The sequence below is a fragment of the Sphaerodactylus townsendi genome, linkage group LG10 (genome assembly GCF_021028975.2).
Source record: "Sphaerodactylus townsendi isolate TG3544 linkage group LG10, MPM_Stown_v2.3, whole genome shotgun sequence".
Lineage (NCBI taxonomy): Eukaryota > Metazoa > Chordata > Lepidosauria > Squamata > Sphaerodactylidae > Sphaerodactylus > Sphaerodactylus townsendi.
The window spans coordinates 12,805,358-12,831,833 of NC_059434.1; the positions used below are offsets into that span (position 1 = coordinate 12,805,358).

The following is a 26,476-nucleotide window of genomic DNA, read 5'->3' on the forward strand; positions in this document are numbered from 1 at the left end:
TTTTGTTAACTTTGTAACCTTTAATAAGCAAACTGTTAATACTTGATCTCGGGCTTCCATTTCTAGAGGGAAGAAGACATTCAGAGGGGGACACACAACACAAACACAAACCCACAGTTCTTCCAGTGATTAAGTTAATTAAGCATAAATATCTGCCTTAGGTTCTAGTAGCAACCTAGAGATCAACTAGATTTTCAGGGCATAAGCTTTTGAGACTCAAACCTCCTGTTGTTATAATTTGAAAATCTTGTCTCTAAGGCACTACTGGACTTGCATGTAGCTCTTCATAGCAGTCCAACATGACTACCTTCTCAAAACATGTTACAATTAATCATATTTTTAAGAACCATACATGAACCCCAAGTTAGCACAATAGCCTCCCAGCATCGTTACTTCTTTGAAACGTAAGAAAAATTGCACAAATAACTTGTTATTCAAGTTACTGGGGGAGAAAGACATTTCCTCTCATATTTAGGATTCCCATCATACAAGAAATGGCATTATATCTAAGAACATATTTAAGCAAATGTTAATGTTTAATTTCCCTTTGTAATAAAGCATCCTTTACACATTTGACATTTTCTCCAGTGCAACAGAACTCTACCATACTGTAGAATGACCCATAACACAGCAAGCAGTTTTCTACCACCAGAGCTGTTTCTCTTGAAGTTAACATTGGATTCCAATATAAGAAATGACAGGTTCACAGTCCAAATCGACCTAGCACCACAGCAGTTTATTTTATGAGAATCAAGGAAAGAACTCCTTGCTGAATTAGTTTTGCTACCTGCTGGAAGGATCCAGTCAAGAAAAACAGAGCCTGGTTTCCCAAAGAAATTCTTACTGACACAGAGAGCTACCAGACTGACTGGCATTCCACCTGAGGGGAAAAAAAAAAACATAAGTCCCCCCGAAAAGGGACCGAAACAAAAGCAATGAATAGACAGGGGAATAAAGCAACAACAAAGAGTAGCATGCACAGAACGGACCTGCTCTTGCGCAGTGAATTATTTTCAAAGCGATATGATCCAATTCAATTCCCCAGGACAACTGACCCAGTTATTGTCTGATTATGGTAGAATCCCTACAAAGGCTAACTATACGCCTGAGATACAGGAATGTGCATTTTATAAATTATGGATAATTATGTCCTGCCATCCAGGGACATTGCCGTCAAACACTTTTTTTTAACAAGTCCATATTTACTTATTTAAAACATTTATATTCTACTTTACTCCTAATCAAGAAGACTTAGGGTTCAGAAACATAAAAGAACTTTGAAGGCACCTGGGAAGATGGCACTTTGACTGGTTTAACTTCTCAAGAACTCCCTGCAACACATTACTGAAAGGGGCAATTGACGGCATAAGAACAGGTGGGGTGTGGCTCTAGCCTCCCCAGGAGTTCTGGGGACCTTCAACAGGTGAACTAGTCTGGGTTCATTTCTGATGCACTAGTTTTGCAAAACATCCAGGACCAGTATGTGTGAGCTTGCCTTTCAGCTTTCAGAAGCTGCCTCTCCGGTTTTTCACTCCCCTTTTTATTCCTGGTTTCTTTGCAACTTTTAAAAAACTTTTTTCTTCTTACTGGATCTGCAGCACTATTGTAGATCCATGTAATATATTTTTTCCTAATTTGTTTCTTTCACTTCTGTAATCTTTCGTGTTAAAATTTAATTAAAAATATATATGTAAAACCACTCTGTATCCTTTGAACTTCCTTCCAAGGGCTTGTTTGTATTGGGGATTGTTTGCATACAGGGCAAATCCATATAGTTTTTGATTGTTTCTGGAGTAACAATAGTGATTAGATGTTGCCTATTAAACAACAGACATAGGCCAGATACAGGTCTAGAATCTAAAATTAGATAGTAAGGAAAGAAGTAAAAAGTAGCACAAAACAGTCTGAGAAAGGCAGAATGAAGAAATATTAAACAGGCATTTGAACACACCAGCCAAAAGAGACAACTGTCTGCTGCAAGATAACAGTTCCACTGGTAGAGAGCAAGATGGGAGGCAGATTGCTACAGGTGGCACACAGCAAAAAGGAAAGCAAAACTGTGAAGTATGAAATCTCCATCAAGCCCCAAATTGTTTCCAGCACTTCCAGTTGTTCATTAAGGCTCAGTAAGCTTCCCACATGAAAATGTATTAAGGTGTTCGTTAAACAAAGTTCGATTTCAACAGGAAGCTATTGGTTAAAGAAGAATCCACCCAGGGAACATCTATCAGACATTTCCATTATCTGATAAAACACAAAACACATTTTTCAAAGCCTAGTTTGTAGAATCTTGGTTCCTCAATAAAAGATCTGCATTGTAGTTAACCATCGCGCAGAGACCAAAACCAGGCCAGCTTGGGTCACTCTGGCTTAACTTGCAGTTTATTCTTCTCGGGCTCGAAGAAATATTTCTCAATGGCACTGGCCAATTCATCCAGTTCTGCTTTCAGCTTTTCAATGTTACTAAAAAATGAAACCAAAACATGACATGCTATAGTACAATCTCTGCTGCCAGGCCTGTTTCCATTTGCAAAACTTTTAATAGGTGTTGAGGAACTGATGTGTATTTGATTTCTTAAATCTGTCTAACAGGTTTGTGTGTTTTATTGAAATATTTTATAATTTTAAATACTTTTAATTGTTCAAATGTTTTAACATTTTCATGTTCATCACCTTGCAAACCCTGACTGGGTCGAAAGGAGGTATAAAATATTCTAAAATAAACAAACAAGAAAATAAACAGATAAATAATAATGAGTTTGGATTTATGCCTTCCCTTCCTCTACCCCCAACAGACACCTTGTGAGGTGGGGTTGAGAGAGTTCTGAGAGAACTGGGATTAGCCCAAAGTCACCCAGCTGGAATGTAGGAATGGGGAAACAAATCTGGTTCACCAGGTAAGACTTTGCTGCTCAGGTGGAAGAGTGAGGATCAAATCCAGTTCTCCAGATTAGAATCCACCTGCTCTTAACCACTATACCATACTGGCTGGAACAGAATTCTAATAAAGATTAATTCTAGTTGAACAAATAATTTTTCACACTAAAAGCTCCTACGTATTCTCTAAGATAGAAAGCTGGGGAACAAAACATTTGAGGCCCATTCTATGAAGTATGTCTGCAGAGTAAATATAATTAAAAACTTAACCAAGTGCCTAGCCTGATATAGTGCTTTTGCAAATCTAGGCGTAGTTCCCCCTTGCTCTGCCTCTGTGGACCAGTTCAGTCATTCCTGTCCACTGCAAAAAGTGGTCATATTATTATTATTATTATTATTATTATTATTATTATTATTATTATTATTATTAGGCTTGATAGACCGCCCAACCCCAGAAGGGCTCTGGGCGGTGTACAATGAGACATAAAACAAATACAATATATGATCTCATAAATACAATAGCGATAAAACATTAAAATTCATTAAAATACATGATAGCAGCAATTCCAAAAGTTACAGATAAAAATACATGCACAGTTGAAAAGATTCAATACGTTTACAACAAATTTCTTTCAATTATTTCATAAAAGGGTAATGGATTAATTTCTTTGCAAACACAGTTAATAAATCCCAGATTGAGATGGGCAGCCCACCCAAAGCCCAAGAGGGCTTTCCAGCAGCACAGGGAGCAAAAAACACAAATCACCCCTCCCTCCCAGCCGCTGAAAAGCCCTCCATCAAGATACAGGGCTTATGCCCCTGGGTGGGAGCCAAGTAACACCCCCCCCCAACACACACACACAATGCCGTCCAATCAAGCTGCCACTGCAGCCCCGTTAAAGTCCAGATTTCTGAGTATTGCCATGGTGGAGCTGAGGGGCATGCAGCTGCCAGTGCTTCTGCCTTCTCCACCGAGTTAAGTGCCCCAGGGAGGGCAAACGCGCTGGTGCGAGGTCACACTGCTTCCCCAAGCCCTTTCAGTCCCCCACCCCCAGTCTGGATGGGGCTGTAAATGACTTGCCCGAGATCTCCCCATGAGCTTTGTAACAGAGTGCATCATTCACATCCAAGCCTGTCAGTGCTACTTAATAAACCACCAGGGCCCCTTCTGCACACACAAAATAATGTGTTTTCAAACCACTTTCACAACTGTTTGCAAGTGGATTTTGCCATTCCGCACAGTTTCAAAGAGCACTGAAAGCAGTTTGAAAGTGCATTATTCTGCATGTGCGGAATGAGCCCAGGCTGGCTCTTCACTCAAAGCGGGTTAGCAAGCCCTTATCATATGTTAAGCTGCCGCTAAACAATAGCCGAAGGGTGCATTTGTCGCTAAGTGGCAGAATGGGATTGTAACGGCAATAAAAATTATGAAAACATAGCTAGGTTATTTCAGTTTGGGGCACAACGTAATGCACTTCTGAATATATTTTTCCTCTGGTATTTAGAAGGGATTTCATTGGCCATTCGACTCAAGTCCTTCCCAATAAACAGTCTTATCCTAAATAGAACACAATCCTGAAACACTCGTGTGCAGCAACTCCACGACAACCTCTACAGAGGCAGTGTCTAAGCTTTAAACAGCCATTTGCTACAAAAAAAAAGTTCCAAAATGTACCTGTTTCCAGGAGGGGCACAAAGCTCTGCATAATATTTGATTTTGGGTTCAGTTCCACTGGTCCTCATGGTAGCCACGCCTCTGTTACTAAATGTAAACGTTATCATTTGGCTGCTTTTACTGCTGGGGAGCACCTGGCACCAAGAGAAGGTAACATCATTAAGATTTTCCTGTTCAGACGGGTGAATTCTAGATGCAAGAATATTTAAGGACAAACCACAAAGGCTCCATATTTTGAAACAGGAGGCAGCAGAAGTGTGGATAATGAAAGTAGTAACCTCCCTAAACTTCCTTCAAGAAAATCGAAGGTAGCAGAGAAATCAAAAAGCTATTTGTCACCTGGAAAGGCGGGGGGGCAGAAAGACTGGGTACCAGGGTTCCCTAACCCATATGCAACGTGCATCCCCTCAAGGGGCTTTTCTCCCCTGGAATCTACGCAAAAGTAGGATGTTCTACTCTGTTCAACATAAAGATAAGAACATAAGAACTAGCCTGCTGGATCAGACCAGAGTCCATCTAGTCCAGCACTCTGCTACTCGCAGTGGCCCACCAGGTGCCTTTGGGAGCTCACGTGCAGGAGGTGAAAGCAATGGCCTTCTGCTGCTGCTCCCGAGCACCTGGTCTGCTAAGGCATTTGCAATCTCAGATCAAGGAGGATCAAGATTGGTAGCCATAGATCGACTTCTCCTCCATAAATCTGTCCAAGCCCTTTTTAAAGCTATCCAGGTTAGTGGCCATCACCACCTCCTGTGGCAGCATATTCCAAACACCAATCACACGTTGCGTGAAGAAGCGTTTCCTTTTATTAGTCCTAATTCTTCCCCCCAGCATTTTCAATGGATGCCCCCTGGTTCTAATATTGTGAGAAAGAGAGAAAAATGTCTCTCTGTCAACATTTTCTACTCCATGCATAATTTTATAGACTTCAATCATATCCCCCTCAGACGTCTCCTCTCCAAACTAAAGAGCCCCAAACGCTGCAGCCTCTCCTCATAAGGAAGGTGCTCTAAAGATGTTAGAAGATTGTATATTTTTCCACCAAGGAACAAAACATGCCAGACTTTCTTTGTTGTACAATGTTCTGGCTGGGTCCTAGTGCCTACCGTTCTCCCACCCACCCCAAATCCGTCTGAAAGTAAAATATACAGGGAACTATAAATGCTCTTGTACCAAAGTACCATGTTCAAAAATGCACAAAATAATGGTTTTGACAAAGTCAGCACGTAAAAATGAATTTGTTCGGGACTATATTCTGATATAGAAGCATACAATTTTCTCAGCCGCTGAACCTCAACTGACTGTACTAACATCTTTATACGGAACAGAATATAGCTGTGCTGACTGCACTGTAGGCTCTGGACCTAGAAAGTCTGGACCACTTCCCAAGGGCACCAACAAAAGACCGGCATGGGCTGAATGACCGTTTCTGGAATTTACAACTGGGGCTCTAGTATTTGACAATATCTGAACACTTACTCCTCACGCCAGCGTTATTTGCACCGAGCCAGCCTCTGGTTACACCAAGAAATTAGAAAACACTTAAAAAATTACTATCAATCTCGCCTTTCAGTGCAGACTTCATTAGACTCAACTGTTTTAAATAACTGTTTAAATAGATAGTACAGCCATGCTGTACTAGTATTAGAAACTGCCGTGGTGTTTTCATCTCAATAAATAGCAACTACTACTTGTGATGCCAAAAGGTGAACTCCAACAACTTGTTTTACCTATGAATAAATGGAGGTAATTAAAGGGTTAGTGGCAGAGGTCCCAGGCTTAATCCCCAGCATCTCCGGTTAAAAGGACCTGGCAGCAGGTGAGGTGGGTCTCGGCTGCAGACTCTGGAGAGCCCCTGCTAGTGATAACCCAACAGTGATTCAGTATAAGGCCATTAGGATTTTCCTACTGAGATCGATGAAGTCTCGATGCACGAACATTTCTGGACAGTCTTTTACAGCTGTCCATCCACTGGGGAAAAAGGTAATCAAGCTTTTAAAAACTGAATAAGGGATGGGGAAATTTTAAGAAGTGGAATTTCTCCAAAATAGTATCTTGCTGTCTGGCAATGTTTCGGCTGCTGGGTACACATGAACCCATAAAGCTGCCTTACACTGAATGAGGCCATCACTCTACTGAGGTCAATATTGTCTACTCAGGATGGCAGCATCTCCCCATGGTGTCAGGCAGAGGTCTGGCACATCACTTGCTAACAGCTTCTTTCATCCTGATCATCTCAGGATGAATCGAATCCAGGAATTTCTACAGGCCAAGAGATCGAATCCAGGAATTTCTACAGGCCAAGCAAGTGTCCCCCATCCCCGACCCACGTTTAAGACACTCTCTGCCTTTCACAGATGCATCAGGCATCAAGCAAGCAACATTTCAGAAGGCCACAACAAAAAACAGAATGGAAACTTACAGCCTTTTTATCAGGCTGGTCGCTGTCGTAGCCAGTAGTCAAATCTCGTACTCCAGAAACAGAAAATTTCCCACAAGTCTTTGGGTAGGTATCTTTTCCGTCATAATTGCGGAGCTTCTCAAACAGCCCTTGGATGGTCTTCTGGTCGTAACAGATAAAATAGGATGCTTTGGTAACGTGGCATCCATACCTGTGAAGATAACACAGTCATCTGTGAACTCGATTATTTTCTGCATGCGGGAAACACAAGAAGTCTGCAAAGGAATTGAAAACCTCACTCTTTGTAAATGGCATTCAGCTGCTGAGACAGGGACAAGTTCTTGGTTGCCAGGAAAGCAGACATCTCAGCAGTTATGGCTGCAGCGCTCACCCCATCTTTGTCCAGGACGACAGGGCTGCACATGTATCCTGAAGACAGAGTTATACAGACAGAAATAATTCTAGCACAGTTCTAGCAAAACCTTGGGACACATCATCAAAATTATAAATGTCTCCATCACAACAGCTACAAATAAAATTGTCTTGTCTCCACACAACAAGACCCTTTCATGGAATCCTGGATCCCACATCACCCCCGAACATGTAAAACAAACAAACAAACAAACAAATATTATTAATAATACAATTCTTTATTTGTGTAACAACGTGTAATGTCCGTTTGGGGCTATGTACCAGCTATGAATCAATAAGTTGTAATTTAAATTTATTGTATGATTTTATGCCTTTTTATTTCTTATACAAATGTCAGGTTTTGACCCCAAAAGTTCATAATTAACCCCAGTGTTTATTAACCCACTTTTGACCCCTAGGAATTTACTGATCTCTTGGGTAGCCCTATCGACCCCCAGGGATCGTTATCAACCACTTTGGAGACCCCTGCTGTAAATCTCTGATCTTGAGACTGATCTTGAGACTGAGGGTCCGTTCAAATTAATTGTCCATACCAGCAACAGTATGTCACCATAACATCAGAACAGCTTGGCAAGTGTCTGATCTGGTGCTGAGACAAGCCATCTAAGAAAGCAGTTTGGATTTTCATGCCAGGATCATGTATTGGAACGGAAATGGGCAATATCTTAAAGATACATGCTGGCAAGTGTGTATCAAGGTATTACCTGACTCATGCCATGAGAAACAACAGAAGCAAACTGCAGTGTGATTTCAGATTCCCCCATTTCCAGCTCAAAGACAGTTTTGTTTTGCTACTAACTTCTATTACACTTACAAAATGTCTCAGTGGTATTCCATGCTGAAATGTCAAGCAACCCAGAAAACTATCCATTTAGAAACATGAGCCACTTAAGCACACTCCTTGAGTTCTTGGCAGTAAAACAATCTCCCCCCACACTTCAGCAATGTAACCTGGGACTGTTTGTGTGCCAATTGTACCATCATGCCCATTCCGACGTTTCCAAAGCACATCCCAATTTGCTGGTTAATAATGATCTAATTACCAATGGCTTCTTCAAAGGCAAATAAGACTGTTTTTCCTTGGTCTTCAAGCTGTTTGGCTCGGTTTCCCATCCATTTGAATCCTGTCAGTGTTTCCTATGTAAAAACAATATTCGGAGGCAGTGAGTGTTATTCTGATGTACAGGAGAACTGAAGATGCTACTACCCCATGCCTCATGTCTCAACAGCTTACTTCAAAGTGAAAACCTTCTTTAAGCGCAATTGCTCTCAAGATTTTGGATGAGACGGTGCTAGACAGCATGTAGATATCTTTAATGGCCCCAAGATCTGGATGCTGTTTTTTCCAACAAGTGAAGATCCACCAGCCTAAAAGGGCTCCCAACTCATTGCCTGAAAACACTTTCCATTCACCACTGGGAAGGAAAGCACAACAGTGTTAAATCATTAATAAGAGACAACCGCTTGACAATTAAAATATGGAAAAGGTATCAAATGGAATGTAAAACAGAATGGGAACATTCTCCAAGTTTTATAATTTCAGAGAGGGAAAGAACAGAGGCAAGAGGGGGACTTGTTTGCCACGGATTTACGCTGAATTATGAGTTACTCTTGGACAGCCGCTGAACTAAAATAATAAAGACAAGGAATCTGGTTGCTATATTTACACATCACTTTTCCACCCCCTCCCCCCACAAACCCAATTAAAACAATTCACTGTGACATTTTGCCTGCTACAGATTCCTTTTCCAAGTCGAAGGCTTTCACGGCAAGAATCACTTGGGTGCTGTGTGGTTTTCGGGCTGTATGGCCGTGTTCTAGCAGCATTCTCTCCTGACGTTTCGCCTGCCATCTCGTGGCTGGCATCTTCAGAGGATCCTCTGAAGATGCCAGCCACAGATGCAGGCGAAACATCAGGAGAGAATGCTGCTAGAACACGGCCATACAGCCCGGAAACCACACAGCACCCAAATTAACGGATTATGGTGGCAAAAAGAAACACACGGGGAGAGTGGGTGTTCAGTTCTTCTTCAGAGCGCTCTAGACATTTTGCCTGCTACAGATTCCTTTTCCAAGTCGGTGGCAAAATCAGAGGAAATAGAGCCCCTTGTGGAAAGATACAGTGAAGGAAATAGAGCCCCTTGTGGAAAGATACAGTGAAGATGGGGTATTGTGTGGTTTCCGGGCTGTATGGTCCTGGGAGAAAATGCTACTAGAACATGGCCAAACAGCCTGGAAACCACACAACACTCCAGTGATTCTGGCCGTGAAAGCCTTCGACAATACATACAGTGAAGCTGATGCCTGAAGTACTCAGTATCGATCTCTCTTACGAGACAAGAGCTTCCCGTTCCCAGAAGCTAGGCACCTGCCCAGTGCAGAGCAATGGCCATAACTATAGTTAGTCAATTCAGATGTCACTACGGTGGCTCAGTGGTAGAACTTGCGTTTGGCATTCAGAAAGTCTCAGGTTCAATCCCTGGAATCTCCAATAAGACTGAGACAATGAAGAGCTTATCCTAGTCTGAGTAAACAGTACTGACCTTGGGATGTTGTGAGGTTTTCGGGCTGTGCGGCCGTGTTCCAGCAGCATTTTCTCCTGACATTTCGCCTGAATGAAAATGCTACTGGAACACGGACAAACAGCCCAGAAACCCCACAACACCCCAGTGATTCCGGCCACGAAAGCCTTCAACGATACCCAGTACTGACCTTGCTGGCCCAACAATCCGTTCTCCATAAGGACACTTCATAGGCTCAAACCATGGTTTGCTAACTTAAACAATGGTTTTTGTATTAACATCTAAAGCCCTAAATGGTCTGGAACCAGAATACATGAGGGACCGTCTCTCTTGGTATGTTCCCCAAAGATCGCTCCGCTCCGCTCCGCTCAGCAAATGCAAATCTACTGGTGGTCCCTGGCCCCAAGGAAGTCTGGCTGGCCTCAACTCCTGGTCCAAGGAACTCTGGCTGGCCTCCACCCCGGCCCCAATCTGGTGGAACTCTCTGTCTGAGGAGACCAGGGCCCTGCGGGACCTCATGAAATTCCACGGGGACTGTGAGACAGAGTTGATCCATCAGGCATGTGGTTAAAGCAGCTTCGGTTAACATCTGGAGGCCTCCCCAGTCTATCAACTCTTGACCATCAATCTGTCAACATTGTTATATCATCTTGATAGTGCTCCTTGATGTGTTGGTTTCTAAATGAGGATGATTTAGAAGTGTCGACTCTTGATCATTGGCATTGATTGATTTGATGTTTAAAGGTTTTAATTGTTTTTAAACATTGTTGTACAGCGACCCAAGCCCAAAAGGGGTAGAGTGGGATATCAAAACTAATAAATAATAATTATAAATAACTATAGTTAAGTTTCCTTTGCCATCGTTTGCACTGTTGTCTAAATAAACCAATACTGTGAACAGTAAAAAGCACACAGGATTTCTTTTACCATTTTCTTCCCAAAGCTCTTAGGCATCCTGAACAAGGAATACGGTGCCGAACACTGACCCTGGCACAGTAGCCATACCTTTCTTGTTTCTCTGCAACGGCAAGTCGATCGGCATCTGGATCGTTGGCCAAAACAATTCGAGCACCTACTTTTTCAGCCAACGCAAAGGATAATGTCTGAAAGAGCAACGAGAAAGTGAAGCAATTAAAGGAGTGTTCAAAGAGAATACTCATTTTGCTGTATGACCACTAGTCAAAAAGGAACATAGGATCGTAACAGACACCAATACATTTAGATGAAACTAGAGGACAGAAATGTTGTAGCTCAATGTTGACATTATTTCAACCGGTCAATTTGGAAAATTGTGAGTGCCTTTCTGGCCGGATTCTGACTCATCAAAGTTACATACGAACGAGCCGTCAAGCTATTGTCGGGGCTTTCAAGAGGTAGGGAGCAGAGAAGAACAAAAGCTTGACAAGACGTAGGGGTATGTCAACAAAATAAAATTGGTATACATTTAAAATATGTGATAGGTTATCAGGAAAAGTTCGAAGCGGCACAAAAGAAATGCAGAAGGAAGAAATGTTTACTAAATGATGTTTACCAGAACGCCTTTACCCTCCTCAGGATTTGGATATTTTACTGTCGGAAATTCTGGATCGGGATCCTTCTGTTCAGGGACAGCGAATGGAGGGCTAAAGTCAAATGCCTTAAAGGCTGACTGCACGAATTCATGGCCTACACCGTGCACAGAAGTATGGACAAATTTCAACTGTGTTTCCTTGTTTAAATTCCTGAAATTAAGTACATTAATGGCATTAAACAGGCACATGATTGTCTGCTGCTGAGAACAAATAAGTTTACTGTACCTCAGGCCCCTTCCGCACACGCAAAATAATGCGTTTTCAAACCACTTTCACAACTGTTTGCAAATGGATTTTGCCATTCCGCACAGCTTCAAAGAGCAGTTTGAAAGTGCATTATTCTGCATGTGCGGAATGAGCCTCTGTCTTTTGCTGTAATTGAATTCTTTTTTAAAAAATGCTTGTAAAGCATTTTTAAAAATGCTTTAAAAAAAATGCCTGACCCTGAACTTCAGGCCACACTGACCCAAGCCGGTTATGTGTTCTAGCAATTTTATTTATTTATTTACTTATTAAATTTATAGGCCGCCTCATCCCCGAAGGGCTCGAGGCGGCTCACAACATGGCTGTATCCAATGGCAATTTAATACAACATAAAAACTGAATCCATTAAAACACAACAGCAGTTTATAACAATAAATAGATTAAAACAACAAAATTGTGTCAGACATACACATACAGGCGCTAGATCTAAAAGGCCAAAAAATAAAAAGAAGAAGAAGGGGAGGAGGTAGGCAGGGCCCAAGATGGAATTAGGGCCCAACCAAGGTGGTCCAGACAACATTGTACAACATTGTACAACCAGGGTTCTGTGGTACCCTGGGGTGCCGTAAGCACATCCCAGGGATACCGTGGCAATGCTACCGGCCCCCCTCACAACAGATATTCCCATTTTCCTTTCTGAGAAGCTAGCTTCAATTTCTTTTTACCTATTATCCTCATGTAGCCAAATGAAATACAGATTTATCCCCAACTTTCTTCTTGGCCAACTCACCTGTAAAAACAGTGTCTCTGTATGTCTTTAAAATAGTCCTTGTTGATCGATTGATAAGGGTCATGGAGAAAGGGACTTTTTTCAGTCAGACTCTCCTCCCAAGCCTGAGGCCATGGTTCTAGGTTTTCTTCAATAGCTTGAGCGATTCCTTTATCGTGAGGTGAAATTATCTGAGCCCCATTTCCCCAGTATACCTAAGCAACACAATAAGCAAAGATTGGCTCTAGAACAGTTAGGGGAAGGCAAATGCTGCTCTAATTTGTGACCTGTTTGACAATAACCACAGTCACCCTAATTATTTGTTTGTTTTGGCATGCAGGCCACCCTTCTCCAACAGTTCTCATAATAAAACGTTAAAACCAATAACAAAAAAATTCTAATCAAAATCCCAGCGTCTTTCAAATCAATCATACTTAGATTTTTTTAAAAGCTACTCAGAAAGCTAGTGGAGCAGCAGTGGCATAGTGGTTAAGAGCAGGTGCACTCTAATCTGGAGAACCGGGTTTGATTCCCCACTTTGCCACTTGAGCTGTGGAAGCTTATCTGGGTAATTAGATTAGCCTGTGTACTCCGACACATGCCAGCTGGGAGACCTTGGGCTAGTCACAACTTTTCAGAGCTCTCTCACTCCCACCCACCTCACAGGGTGTTTAGTCTGTTGTGGGGGAAAGGAGATTGTAAGCCCCTTTGAGTCTCCTTACAGGAGAGAAAAGGGGGGGGGGGTATAAATCCAAACTCTTCTTCTTCTCTTCCAATCAACAGCTGTCCTGAGACAATGTGGCCAGTGTTTGGTGCAGCTGGCACAAGTATTGATTCCAAATATGCCTCCGAAATACAGGAAAAAATATCCAAATACCTACCTTGTATCCATTGTCTTGCTTTGGGTTATGGGAAGCGGTAACCATAATTCCGGCAGAAAGTTTTAGATGAATCACCGTGTAGGGCTGAGGGGAAAGAGCACAAAATGGTAATTTTTAAAATGGAAAGAACAAAGTCAGTGGAACTTCTGCCCGAATTTTTTCAAAATGTTTCCGCCGGAGACGTTTCACGCTCTTCCATTGTATCCTCCCTCTCAGGTCGATTCCCCACCCACCATTAGATGCGCGCTCCTCGCGGCAAATACACCGGGGTCCCACAGCACTCCCCACTACACCAGCAGTGACAACGCAGCGACAACGCAGTCACCCCGATTCTGCCGCTCCTCCCACCCCTCAGCGCACATCATTTCGGATCCTCGTCATTTCGGATCTTGGTCGGAAGTACACCTTTTGGAAACCGCGTGCCGAACACGGAGCAGGGGTCCCCTCCACTCTCACTTTTGAAGTGGGGAAAAGCCCTCAGACACAGCATACATGACATAATCTGACAGCAGTGTAAAGAAAGACATTCTTAGAGGCTGCCCTCCAGCTCTGGAACTCCGCCCACACCTTTTGGAAGCTTTCAAAGCCCTACCTGGCCTTAGGTGGTCAGGAGCAAGCTGGGGAAAGGGAAAAATTCAACAGAATTAAACAAAATCCTGCTCTACTGCTTTTTGTTTTCGTTATCAACCTGAAGCCTTCAAGATGACTGGACCGTTGGCTACTGTTTGATGATTCTAAAATCCTATAAATATGATCAAGAGCTTTTGCTCAAAAAGAAACTTGTCTGTGACCTGCTAACAGTGGAGCAAGAAACTCTTACGAGCTCATGCAATTGCTCTCCTTTAATTATCTATGTAACAATGATGGGTGGATGGTATAATGCTTTGTTGATTTAGTTTTTGTTAGGAATACAATCATACGCTTTAGTAAGACAAGTGTAGACTCTAAGCAGAGATTCTCTAATAATATTCACTTGTGTGCTATACCCAGAATGAAGTTATAGCATTATTGAGGTGTACCTACAGCTAGGAATTAAATGGTTTAATTACTGCTTAATGGGCTTTTAATACATATTTTAGTTTTGACTAATTTTTTCCCCAATATTTTAGAAGGTTTTGTTTTGATTGTTAGTCAACTCCGTGGCCCTGCAAAAGGTGACAGAAAGGTGGCACACACATTTTGTAAATAAAATACTCTCTGCTGTATTAACATGATATTATAACAGGAAAAAATACTGACTTACCACAAAAGGAGTTGGTACTATACTGGAGAAGAGGTACACAGGGACACCTTGACTGATGAAGGTTGCTGCTGCGAGCCGTGCAAATCTATGGATGAGAATTTTTGGTCAAATGTCACAATGGCATGCCCCCGGAAAACCTCTGTCAAGTCAGCTTCCAGATACCGGGAGCCAAGGTGAGTGGTGAAGGGTTAAGGCTGATTCATACTGCCTGACTTTGTTGAGTGTGGTAACACTAAGGTGACCAGCTGTCCCGCTTTTGGCAGGACACTCACGCTTTTGCGCAATGTGTCCCGCGTCGCTTAAAAATTGTCCCTCGTGCGCCTCCTGCACTGCTGCACTGCCTTCAGGGGTGCTTCCCTGTTTAGGGAAGCGCCCCAGAAGGCAGTGCGGCAGCACGCACGCGGCCGCAGGAGCGCATTGCCTTCTGGGGCGCTCCCCGGTCAAGAAACAGAAGGCAGTGCGGCAGCGCAGGAGGGAGCGTCTCCCGCGCTGCCAAACTGCCTTCTGGGGCGCTTCCCTGTTTCCTGACCGGGGAGCGCCGCAAAAGGCAGTGTGCTCCTGCGGCCACGCGGGTGCGTGCGCGCGCGCGGCCGTCCCGCTTTACAGGAGCAAAAATCTGGTCACCTTAGGTAACACTGATGGCCCCAGCTAAGAGGAAGAGCCATCCTTGGATGGGTAAGCTGTTGGCCTTGAACATCCATCCAAGAACTGCAAAGGTGCTTCCCCTGCACTCCATCTTGGCTGGCACAAGAGGAAGTACACACCTTGTGTGTTGCTGCCACCACCCTCCTGTGATCTAAGGCAGGGCACAAAGGCATGGCAGGGTAAAGAATGCTTAGCAGAATTTAATAGTTTGAGCTGGACCTGTTAGGAGAACAGTTTAGATTTACACCCTGCCTTTCTCTCCTGTAAGGAGTCTCAAGGTGGCTTACAAACCGTTTCCCCTTCCTCTCCGCACAACAGGCACCGTGTGAGTTAGATTCTGAACAAACTGTGACTAGCCCAAGGTCACCCAGCAGCCTTCATGTGTAAGAGAGGGGAAACCAATTCAGTTGACTGCTCATGTGGAGGAGTGGGAATCAAACCCAGTTCTCCAGATTAGAGTGCACCTGCTCTTAACCACTACACCAGAGCATGGGGCTTTCCCCACTTACCATTTGCGGCGCGCTACTCCCAGTGCGCTCCCGTCACGAGTGATTTCTGCCGCGAGGTTGTGTTTCCCACTGCCCCGCACAAGGTGCCATTTCTTCAGCGCCAAAAATGATGCGCGCTGAAGGGGCGGGAGAGCAGCAGCGTCGGGGCGGCTGTGTGGTTGCCGCCCTTGCAAGTGGGGAGCGCCGCTGGACCCCGCGCTACTTTCCCGGAGTAGCATGCAGCAAATGGTAAGTGGGGAAAGCCCCCATATCTGCCTACCTATACCTCACTCATTCTTCTCACACTATTTTCTAGCAGAAAATCACCAAACACATCGTTATTAACCTTGGTGGGAAAAATACAAGAACCTCTCTACCCTCTGCCCCCAATCTTGGCAAATGGCTCAACCCCCTCCCCTTCTTACTCACTCACTCACCCACCCCCGTGTCAAACATCTGATCCAAATGTTCCACCCATGGCTGCTTTTTAAAGAAAATTAAAATCCTGCTGATCTCTGACCACAGATTGTTTGCATCTCATCTAGTTGTCCCTAAGATCGAATAAAAACGTAGAAATATTAACCCTTGCATTGCCTATCCTTTTCTGTGCCAAGTGTATTGTATCTCTAATTTCTGTTATGGGGCCTGATTTAACTTTCCTTCCTTTTTTAGGGATCAGAATGTGCTGCCATAAACTCACAAATTTTAGGCATAAAATAAAAAAATAACAGATAGTGAGGTTAAAAAGAAGAAATATGTAGACCAAAATTAAACTGCCACGTATTCTAACCGAATGCAATTTATCAGTGGGGATTAAAGGCTGCCTTTTCTAAGGATCTGAGAGGGGGGAAAGCTCATTGTGCCTACTCACTGTAGGTTCCGTAGAGTGAAACAAACACAGGCCAATGGTGATTAAGTATACCTTTTGCTGCTACCTCCACTTGAAGGATGGGACCGAGCATCAAAGCCAATGACAACTCCTTTTTTCTTTAGGTCACTGCAGGTCTTTTCAAGGTACCTACAGAATCCCTAGAAATGAAAACACCAGTCTTAGTAGTTTAAAGAGATTCTTTTAAAATGTTGACACGTCCCCTTTGGAAGAAGGGAGAAGAACACTGACTGCAAATTGAGGAGATGTCTGCCCATACTCCAAGCTGCCCTAATCTTTTTTTCCCCCTCATCTTTCTTTCAAAGCCATTTCTTCCCAAAGGAAAACATTATGAACATGAAGAGATCAACCATCAAATCACATATTTAAGGGTATTCCTACTACATGGATTTTGAGGACTGCAGCCCAAGAACCTGATCCCAGTACCCATACAATTTGGAAATTGCAAAAGTACCAGCCTTCACAGAAAAGGCGAGATGTATCCAGTGGTGGGATCCAAAAATTTTAGTAACAGGTTCCCTCGCCAGCCCCCCCTCAGCAAAGGGGGCAGAGGCGTACCTAGGCAAACCTGAGCCCTGGGCAAAACCTTAGTTGGATGCCCCCCCCATGGGCAGCCACCCCACCACGACCCCCCCAAATTTTTTTGCACCGGGTCATTTCTAAATCATCATCACATTATAGAAAATGCCCCAACTCACAAATCTGAACAAAGCAATGGTGAAACACACAGGTTTTTTGATAGAGACTGGTGAGATAAAAGGTACGAAGGCTGAGAATCAATGAATTGCAGTACCTGAAAGGGATTAACCCAGATCAGGGAGTTACATTATTAGTCACAATTGGTATATGGAACCTTCATGTTCAAAGGGAGTATGCCTCTCAGGGAGGCGAGGGCGTGGAGATGGAAAAGCGGACCCAATTAGTAACCCCCTCTCGGCACACACAAATAATTAGTAACCCACTCTCGGGAACTGGTGAGAACCTGCTGGATCCCACCTCTGGATGTATCCATGCAATTTGATACCTGAGTGGTTTGGATGATAGTCAAGTCATTCATCTGAGATGTCCCTGCTCCCATAGCAGCTCTGAGTCCTGCCGTCCCAAATTCCATCCGTGAACCGAAACATCGCTGGAGTTCTTCTGTGTTTCCCTTCGTGACCATCTGCTTCACTATTTCAATTGTTTTGGAATTCTGTAAAACATTTCACACCATCTGAAGTTAGACAAGTGGCAACCCAAGAACGGGCCTTCAATAGCACTAAAATGATGGCATTCCCTCCTCTGTCTCTGCCTTCCTAAAAAACTGTTTAATTTGGCATTTCGCCAATGACCCTCATTCCCTTTTAGGGTTTAAAAAAACAATTCAACAAAACACAAGCATAAATATACATATGAATGTCAAAATGTGTGTTAAAGTTTTGAGTGTTTTCCACCTTGAGGACCCTGAAGTGAGTGGAAAGGTAGCACACAAACACTTAAAATGAAATAAATAATTAGTAACTCTTTTATTCGGAGCCACACATTCCTTGCAGGTTTTCTAGAGAACAATTTTTACACTGGCAACATCGAATTTCCCTGGAAGTCAATCAGTAGCTCCCCCTAAAGAAAATCAGCAATGGAGGGCAAATTTCCCTGAGTTTCCCCACCTCTACCATTCTTCCGCTGTAAGGCGTAGCAACTGGAAAACCCAAGGGTGTTCTGTCAAGTTCACCCAAGACCAACAAACCCAGCCTGTCCCCTGAGTGAGGGAACTGTACCCACTGCAATAGAGTCCACTGCTCATGTTCTTCAGCAAACAAATCAATGTGCAAAGATTCCTGGACATACATTTCTTAAAAACCACTGCCAGGGTTCTAGAACTCAAATAGCCTGATTCTGGGGCTTTCCCCACTACAGAAAGGAGCTAAGGTCGACTCGGTTCCCTTCAGTGGAGGGCGATTCCAGGCTGTCCCCACAGCAACTGAGTTGGCCCCCTGGAACCGAGCTAAGTGGGCGGGATCATCTTGGTGCCTGTTTCACTCCTCGATCGTGATTGGCGCTTGTGCTATGGTGGAAAACGGAAGCGTTCTCTTTTTTTTTACAGTTTTTACAGTTTACAGTTACATGTGCTTTCTGCCCGCCACGACTCTCGCGTTCTGCACATGCCACAAAAGCAGCTTGTGATTGGTTGAACGGATGAGGTGTCGTTTCGATGCTTCCCCACTTCGAAGCTTCGAAGCGGTATCGACCTTGTTCCAGCAGAAAAGTGTAGTTCATAACTGTGACAAGGATGTCGCAGTTCTGAGGAGGGGGGGAACTGAGACAAAACAATGTTGAGCTCGGTGGCAGTGGGGATTCACTGAGGTGAACCTAGGTAGAAACCAGTTCAACTCTGTCAGTGGGGAAAGCCCCTCTGTGTCTTCAGGGCCAACCCTTGCGGCGAAGAAGATGCTGCAGCACAACTTTTTCTGTATCATGAAAGTAACATACGGGAGAAGGGTGCTTTTTAGTTTCTCTCCAGACCAGCATCACTCTTCCCAGAAACAACATGAAGACAGGGTGGGAAGAAACTGCAGCAGTCTTCCAACACTATGGCCCCTTCCGCACAAGCAGAATAATGCACTTTCAATCCACTTTCAATGCACTTTGAAGCTGGATTTTACTGTGCGGAATAGCAAATTCCACTTTCAAACTATTATGGAAGTAGATTGAGTGTGCATTATTCTGCATGTGCGGAAGAGGACTATCTTTGTATCCTTTTGGTGACCGGAAGGAGTGCGCGGCATCAGTGCCCCAGTGAACGGGAAGCAAGAGGATATAGACTGGAAGGTGCTCTAACCCATGGTCCAGTACAATGGGAAAGTATTTATGCATGCTGTAAGTAAAAAAAAACACCTGCGGTGTGATCTCAGTCCACACACCGCAAAACCAATATGGAAAGTCAATAAAGCTGATACTTATCAGCAAGTGGTATGATGGTGAAATCCACATTATTACAAATCCGAGAGGGTACATCCAGTGAAGGGTTTGTAAGACAAAATGATGATTAGCATGAATTACATATGACTGCTTGGAAAGCATAGACATCGCTATTATGTTGCGCTGATGAAGATCCATGAAAACGCACTTTAGCGCTTGGCGTTCCGCTGTTGCCGCTTGCAAGGCTGTAATTGAAGATCTCACGTGAGGATTTCACGCCTAAAATTAGTGTGACACTACTGCCTCGCATGCGTGGATTTCACCATCATACCACTTGCTGATAAGTATCAGCTTTATTGACTTTCCATATTGGTTTTGCGGTGTGTGGACTGAGATCACACCGCAGTTTCTTTCACTCAATGAACTTTAAATGAATATGAATGAACTTTATACTATGCCTTTTTCTGTTATTATTGCACTGATTTATGTCCATTGAATTGACTAATATAATTGTTATAGTTAATATAGTGTCATCATTGAATACGCTTCCTTGAGTTACGGCAAGTTTCTTGTTCGGGATTAGGCTATCCCGGTTCATTGACCGTTTCCTTTGGTTTACTTGCTGTGTTTTTTCCAGTAAAAAAACACCACCTGTGATTGAACCCAGAAATGCTGTATCTGTTAAATGGCTTTCCCAGTGCGGGATTAGTTCATTAACAATGTACCTTTTGACCTAACAATCAGTTTGCCATTAATGCTATCCAACTTCTGTTCATTTCTGCAGGGTTTACATCAGAGTTAGCTGCTATTTTTTGACTAAAAAATAGTCTTACAGTACAATGCTATGAACACTTTGCTGAGAGTAAACTCCACCAAATGGACTTGAGGAGGATTGTTTTTTGTAGATCTGTTCAGGATTGCACTCTGCATGTAACTGTAACTCATGATCTAGCCTAATAGTTTTCCGTACAGTACAATATTTCCATTAAATTAATATCATCCATAATTATTAACAATTCATTGCTGAAGTTATAATCAAAAGTGGGGGGAGGACATCATGAAAATTTAGCTTCCTATTTCCTTTTCAACTAAAATTTCAGCCAAAGCAAGCCTTGTCCATAATAATTAGATAATTCCATATCATGAGACTTTCATGACACGCATTTTCAAAATTATGCCTGGATTTCCATCTATGCGACTCCTATTAGAGGAATATTTACAACTGATGTCCTTGTTCTCTGTATCACGGCTGAAGCTCAGATTAACTCCCTTCTTACTGAGGGACTCAGTAGGAGAGGGAAACATCAGGAAAAAAATTGGTGATGCTTCCTCTGGCAATTAATTCAGACTTGCAGCTTCTTAAGATATACACTGGAAAATTCAATCATAGATCCCTAATATGTTGTTTGAACCTAATTCAAATCCACATGATATTTCTACTCATTAGTATATACTTGACAGGATTTCAGCTTTTGGGATGGTATTTGCTCAGATGGCTCTACACAGGCCTTCCAGCACTGTAAACGTTTGCCAAGATGGGTCCCGGTTTCGTCACAGTAAATACAGCGATAGAACTTGTTATCAGAAGAACGATCAGAACGGAACTTGACCTGAGGTTTTGCAATCATGATTAAACCACAGCTGCCATGTCTCAAGCCAGAGCGGTCCCACGATATCCCTGTATCTAATAGTAAAGAGTCTGACCTCTATTATAACAGAGGCCCCTTCCGCACGTGCAGAATAATGCACTTTCAATCCACTTTCAGTGCACTTTGCAGCTGGATTTTACTGTGCGGAATAGCAAAACCCACTTGCAAACAGTTGTGTAAGTGGATTAAAAGTGTGTTATTCTGCATGTGCGGGAAGGGCCAGAGAAAGCAGCCAAATTGGACAATCCACAAAGAAGAGATTTCTATTTGTTTGCACTATCCATGTACCCAGAAAAATAAAACTTTAGAAATTAACCAAAATAAATCCGGAACAGTTTCAAGAAGACTAAATATCCACCTGGAAGCATGCAATGAAAGCTGCTAAGTGTCAAATAAAGGTGAGGGGGGGGGGGGAAGGTTAAGTGGTGAATCAGTCTACTCAAAATCCTGAGATACTAAAGCAGGAACCCCAGCATGGTGTCCACGGGCACCTTTTCTACTGTCTGCCAAGTGTTTTTAGGGAGTGATTGGGGACAGGCAAGGTTCTTGCCAGCAAGGCCTTTGACTTACTAGTGGAGATTTCAATGGCAGTGCAGTTTTTAAAATATTGTTTTGGAAGTAGCTGCCACCATCCGCAGCGGTCATTTTATTGCTGCAACCATCAAGTCAGAATCCCAAATGTGCCCACCAGCTCAAAAAATGGGGTCCGCTGGACTAGAGGAAACTGTAGATGGGCTGGAATTTCCAAATTATCGCACCCGTTATTGACTCTTTACAGGTCCTCAGTTTGTACATAGCATGATTTCGTCAGTAAGTGGTTTGATAATTACGCCATACCGGCTTCAGGATATAGGGCTAGTTTCCTTGAAGTGTCTGACCTACTCTCCGTGCAAATAAGTGTTATGCAGTTTTAGGTCAGGATTGCTCAATCAGTACTGCGTTCCAAAGCTCGTAAGCACAAAAACTGTCTTGCACACAAAATCATGCACATACCACCCCAGTCACCAATTTATTTATTGATTGATTGATTGATTGATTGATTAGATTTATAGGCTGCCTCATCCCCGAAGGGCTCGAGGCGGCTCACAACACGACTGTTTCCAGAACAGTAAATCAATACAACATAAAATCTAAACCCATGAAAACTCAAGCAGCAATTAATAGCAATAAATATAGATTAAACAACAAAGGTTGTGTAAAAACACACATGCAGGCGCCCGATCTAAAGGCCAAAAGAGAGGGGAGGGGAAGGCAGGGCCCAAGATGGAATCAGGGCCCTACCAAGATGGAAAAAGGCAGCTTAGTTTCAGTTTCAGTGGGGGGCGGTAGAGCCGTGGCCAGCCCCTCCAAAAGCCCGGTGGAATAGCTCCAAGAGATCTAATAGTAATTCATTATCGAGGCAGACTAGAATTTTAAGATTTTTTTTAAAATGCAAGTAGTAGAGCTGACCCATAAGAAAACCTGCAAACAAAAATTATGAAATGTCTTTTACTGAGGCCAACCCAAAAAACCCCCTACAAAACGGCATTCAAGTGTTTGAAATCCTCATCGGGCCAGATGATGTTGGGAGGTGGGATTTCTTAGGCCAGGGGGTGTCGGCACAATATAGATAAGCACTGGGTCATTCAGGACATTTGGAATAATTCCACACATTGTAGAAATCTGAGGGAGTTTTTTGCTTCTCCAAGGGAATTCCATGGAACAAGGTCAAAAGGCCATGAGCGACACTCTAACACAGGTGTCAAACTCGCGCCCCTCCAGATGTTATGGACTACAATTCTATTTTCCAGCATGATGCTGGCAGGGGATGGTGGGAACTGTAGTCCATGACATCTGGAGGGCCGCGAGTTTGATGCCTATGCAACATAAAATAGTTCACTTTGGCCCAGAACAACTTAGCGACTCAGTAGTCACATGTAGCTCACTGATATTCCACCCACGGCTCTTCTGAGTAACCGTTTCCCCATATGGCACCCCATTTTGGTTTTATTTGTATATATATTTATATATATTGCAAGCTTCTTCAAACTCCATAAGGAAGAAAGGCACCTAATCAATGTTTTCAACAAAGTAAAAATAAAATAAGACGCCCAGTAGAGATCTTGTCTTTTTCTTCTCAGGGAAGGGATATAAGCACTTCGGGATGCAACAACTAAGGGCACACTAGAATGGAAAGTGGAAGGTTTTCCTGGAAGGCAACATCAGCTCTGGGGTGGTTTGACAGTGGAATGTGCTGCCTCGGAGTGTGGTGGAGTCTCCTTCTTTGGAGGTTTCTGAACAGAGGCTGGTGGAGGGTTGGACTTGAAGGCCCTTGTGGTCTCTTTCAACTCTATGATTCACTCCAACTTCTGACCTGGCCATGAGACAGAGACCCTTCTGGTCGCCCTCACAGACAATCTCCATAGACAGCTGGATTGGGGCAGGTCTGCGCTGCTGTTATCGCTCAATCTCTCCGCAGCGTTTCATACAGTCAACCATGAATTGTTGATCCGCTGCCTCGCCAACACTGTCATGTGGGACCGTCCTCAAATAGGTGGCCTCATTCTTCTAAAGCTGGAGACAGAAGGTGGCACTTGCTGGAGAAAAATTCACCATGGTACCCCTTGGTATGTGGAGTCTCGCAAAGAGCGATTCTCTCCCCAATGTTTTTCAACGTCTATATGCACCCCCTCACCTAGCAAGTCACGAGTTTGGAGCTGGAATGTCCTTAGTATGTGGATGACACCCAGCTGTATTTCTTGATAGGCAGAGGACTAGCTACCACCCTGGAAAAGTTGACTGTGTGTTTGGAGGTTGTGGTGAAGTAGTTAAAGCAGAGCTGGCTAAAACTGGACCCATCAAAGATAGAAGTCCTATGGCTAGTGTCGAGGAAGTGGGGCTGGAGCTGGGAATTCAGTTTCCTGCTCTTGACAGGATTAAATTGGAGGCAGCTTCCTCCATCAAGAGTATGGGAGTGACTCTGGATGCCTGTCTACTCTGAATCTGAACATGATTTTGGAATTAATCTTCAAAGCCTCAAACAGTCTGGGACCATATTTCCAGGACTGCCTCTCCCTATATACCCCTCAGGGGACATCACGCTCTACTGGAATTAGCCTCTTAGTGATCCCTGGCCGTAAAACCATCCTCCTGTTTTCAACCATAGCCAGGGCTTTTTCAGCTATGGCCCTGGCCTAGTGGAACGCTCTGTCTGGTACAGGGGTCTGCAACTTGCGGCTCTCCAGATGTCCATGGACTACAAATCCCAATTGGCCATGCTGGCAGGGGCTGATGGGAATTGTAGCCCATGAACATCTGGAGAGCCACAGGTTGCAGGCCCCCGGTCTAGTAAGACCTGGGCCATAGCCCAATTCCACAGGGCCGGCAAGATGGAGGTGTTCCACCAGGCCTATGGTTGAGAGCAGCAATGGTTGTTCATCTCAATCTGGCCTCTCTTCTCCTCCTCCTTCCTTTTCCTTCTCTCCTTTCCCATCCCATCCCATCTCTTTTCTTTTTTGGTTTCCTGAAACTGACACTGGCTGTTGGCCCCGGTGGTCAATTTTAGATGCTGCCTTCATTGTGCAGTAGCTTCCCAAAGGTGTAACAGTTGACTGGCAGGCAGTGGCAGTTATTTGGGAAGTTTTACCATTTTAACTGTTTTTTAAACTTTGTATTGATAAACACATGAGATGTTAGCTGCTTTGGGCCTGGTTTGCTGGGGGAGGGGGAGACATAAAATAAATACATACAAACAGATTATCCTTTATGCACCAGTTTCACTACACATGCATTTCCCCACCAGATCAGTTCTTTCCTGCCCTTCCAAAGAGTTTCATAGAAATCATAATTTCAGTGGAAGTTTCCCCTTCTGTACAACTCTCCTCTGAATATCATAAATCTATCATACACTGCAAAATTCACAGGCATAGCAGTTGTGCCTGCAGTATATCTGGCAATGCAACATAAAATAAAGAACACTTTGGTATTTACTTCAGACAACTGGTGTCAACTGTGACACAGTATACAGGAGGAGCTGTGCACCGGATATTCTTCTCACCTCCAGAAGTACAGAACTTCTGCTATCAAAAAATACCTGTAGAAAATGGATTTTCCCTTCCATCTTTCAGTACTGCATGATGAACTGGATCTGCCAAAATTCTCCTGTCGAGTTCAACCATTACAGCTGAAAAAGGGAGCACATTTCTTTCCCCCCACATACTGCACAAGTTTGCTTAAAGGCTAAAACATTTCTCTCAAAAAAGGATCTACATGGTCTCTGTTTATTTTACTCATTGTTTTTCCTGTTTTTCAACTGGCTCACAGATCTTCTAAACAAATTGTAATGTTTAGACACAAAAAAGTTCCTTGGAGAGGCGACTTCACAGTTAAGCTAGATTCAGACATGGGGCAGCGGAGGGTGGCAGATGCTTTGCCCTAGATGCTTTGCCCCCTCTGATGTTCTCAGTGCTGGATTTATGTATGAATATTACTCCAAACTACCTTGAGAGGCTGCAGAAAAGCATCATGTTTTATCTATCTACAACAGCGGTTCCCAAGCTGGGCTGGGGGTCCACGTCATATGCACACACACACACACACACACACTGTAATGGGTTTGCGAACAAGGACGTACAGTTGTAGGGGATTGGGCTGCCTGTGAAAAAGGGTTGGGAACCACTGATCCACAACGTTGCAATGCACATTTCGCAAACAATGCACGCGCGCACAGGGAAGTAGACCGCAGCAATGACGTCGCCCTTCGGCAAGTCCTAACCGGGGCAAACGCTTCGTAGCTGCAACCCGCGCGGTCTCCGGTTCACATCCTGAGCCCACCGAGCGCATCAATACAAACAGCAGCCCACATCAGTCCCAGATCGGTCGAGTTTTCATTGATTTCCCGCAGAACAGCCCTCCTACTGGAGAAGACTGGCCTGCCTCGCAGGGCTGTCGTGGCGACTTTGAGGAACACCGGGAAAACGGCACACAATATAGTGGAATGCTCGAGAGGGAAAGGAAGCATCCTCTCTCAGCCTCAGCCCCCCCTCCCCTCCCCTCCCCTCCCCTGCCACCCACCCCGGTCCGGCTTCTTTCTCCTTCCGCCCGAAGGCTCACCTTGTCCCAGCGCAGCCATTCCGCCGCCGCCCGCTGGGCCTGCTCCGCCGCCGCCATGCCTGCCTGCCTGCCTGCCTGCCTGCCTACCTTCCTGGCCTCCGCCGAGTCAGCCACTCGCAGGCCTGGCAGGGAGAGAAGAAGCCTCCGCGCTCGGCCGCAGCCTCTTCCCCGCCCCTCAGGCCGTTAGAGCTGCACAGGAGGAGGAGGAGGAGGAGGAGGGGAGGGAAAGGACGCTTGGGGCGGA

At 44.1% G+C, this 26,476-nt stretch overlaps 1 protein-coding gene across 1 annotated transcript; it reads right to left on the reverse strand.

Annotated features, from left to right (window-relative positions):
* PGM2 (phosphoglucomutase 2) lies at positions 1-26,476 on the reverse strand. Its single transcript, XM_048509670.1, has 14 exons — positions 26,233-26,476; positions 17,619-17,786; positions 16,628-16,734; positions 14,573-14,657; positions 13,330-13,413; positions 12,470-12,663; positions 11,436-11,625; positions 10,910-11,007; positions 8,617-8,797; positions 8,426-8,519; positions 7,250-7,379; positions 6,972-7,161; positions 4,553-4,686; positions 1-2,463 (listed from the first exon to the last, which is right to left on the reverse strand). Exons 1-14 carry the CDS (start codon positions 26,287-26,289, stop codon positions 2,361-2,363), a joined length of 1,815 nt encoding a protein of 604 aa, XP_048365627.1. The 5' UTR covers positions 26,290-26,476; the 3' UTR covers positions 1-2,360.

Excerpts from the sequence above, each read along its gene's own strand:
- PGM2 (XM_048509670.1), bottom strand. The coding sequence starts at position 26,289 with ATGGCGGCGGCGGAGCAGGCCCAGCGGGCGGCGGCGGAATGGCTGCGC. Across the intron at positions 8,798-10,909 it reads GTTGCAGAGAAACAAGAAAG|TGGTGAATGGAAAGTGTTTT; the intron begins GTATGGCTACTG and ends TTTCCTTCCCAG. Across the intron at positions 2,464-4,552 it reads TGTGCCCCTCCTGGAAACAG|TAACATTGAAAAGCTGAAAG; the intron begins GTACATTTTGGA and ends TTCATTTTTTAG.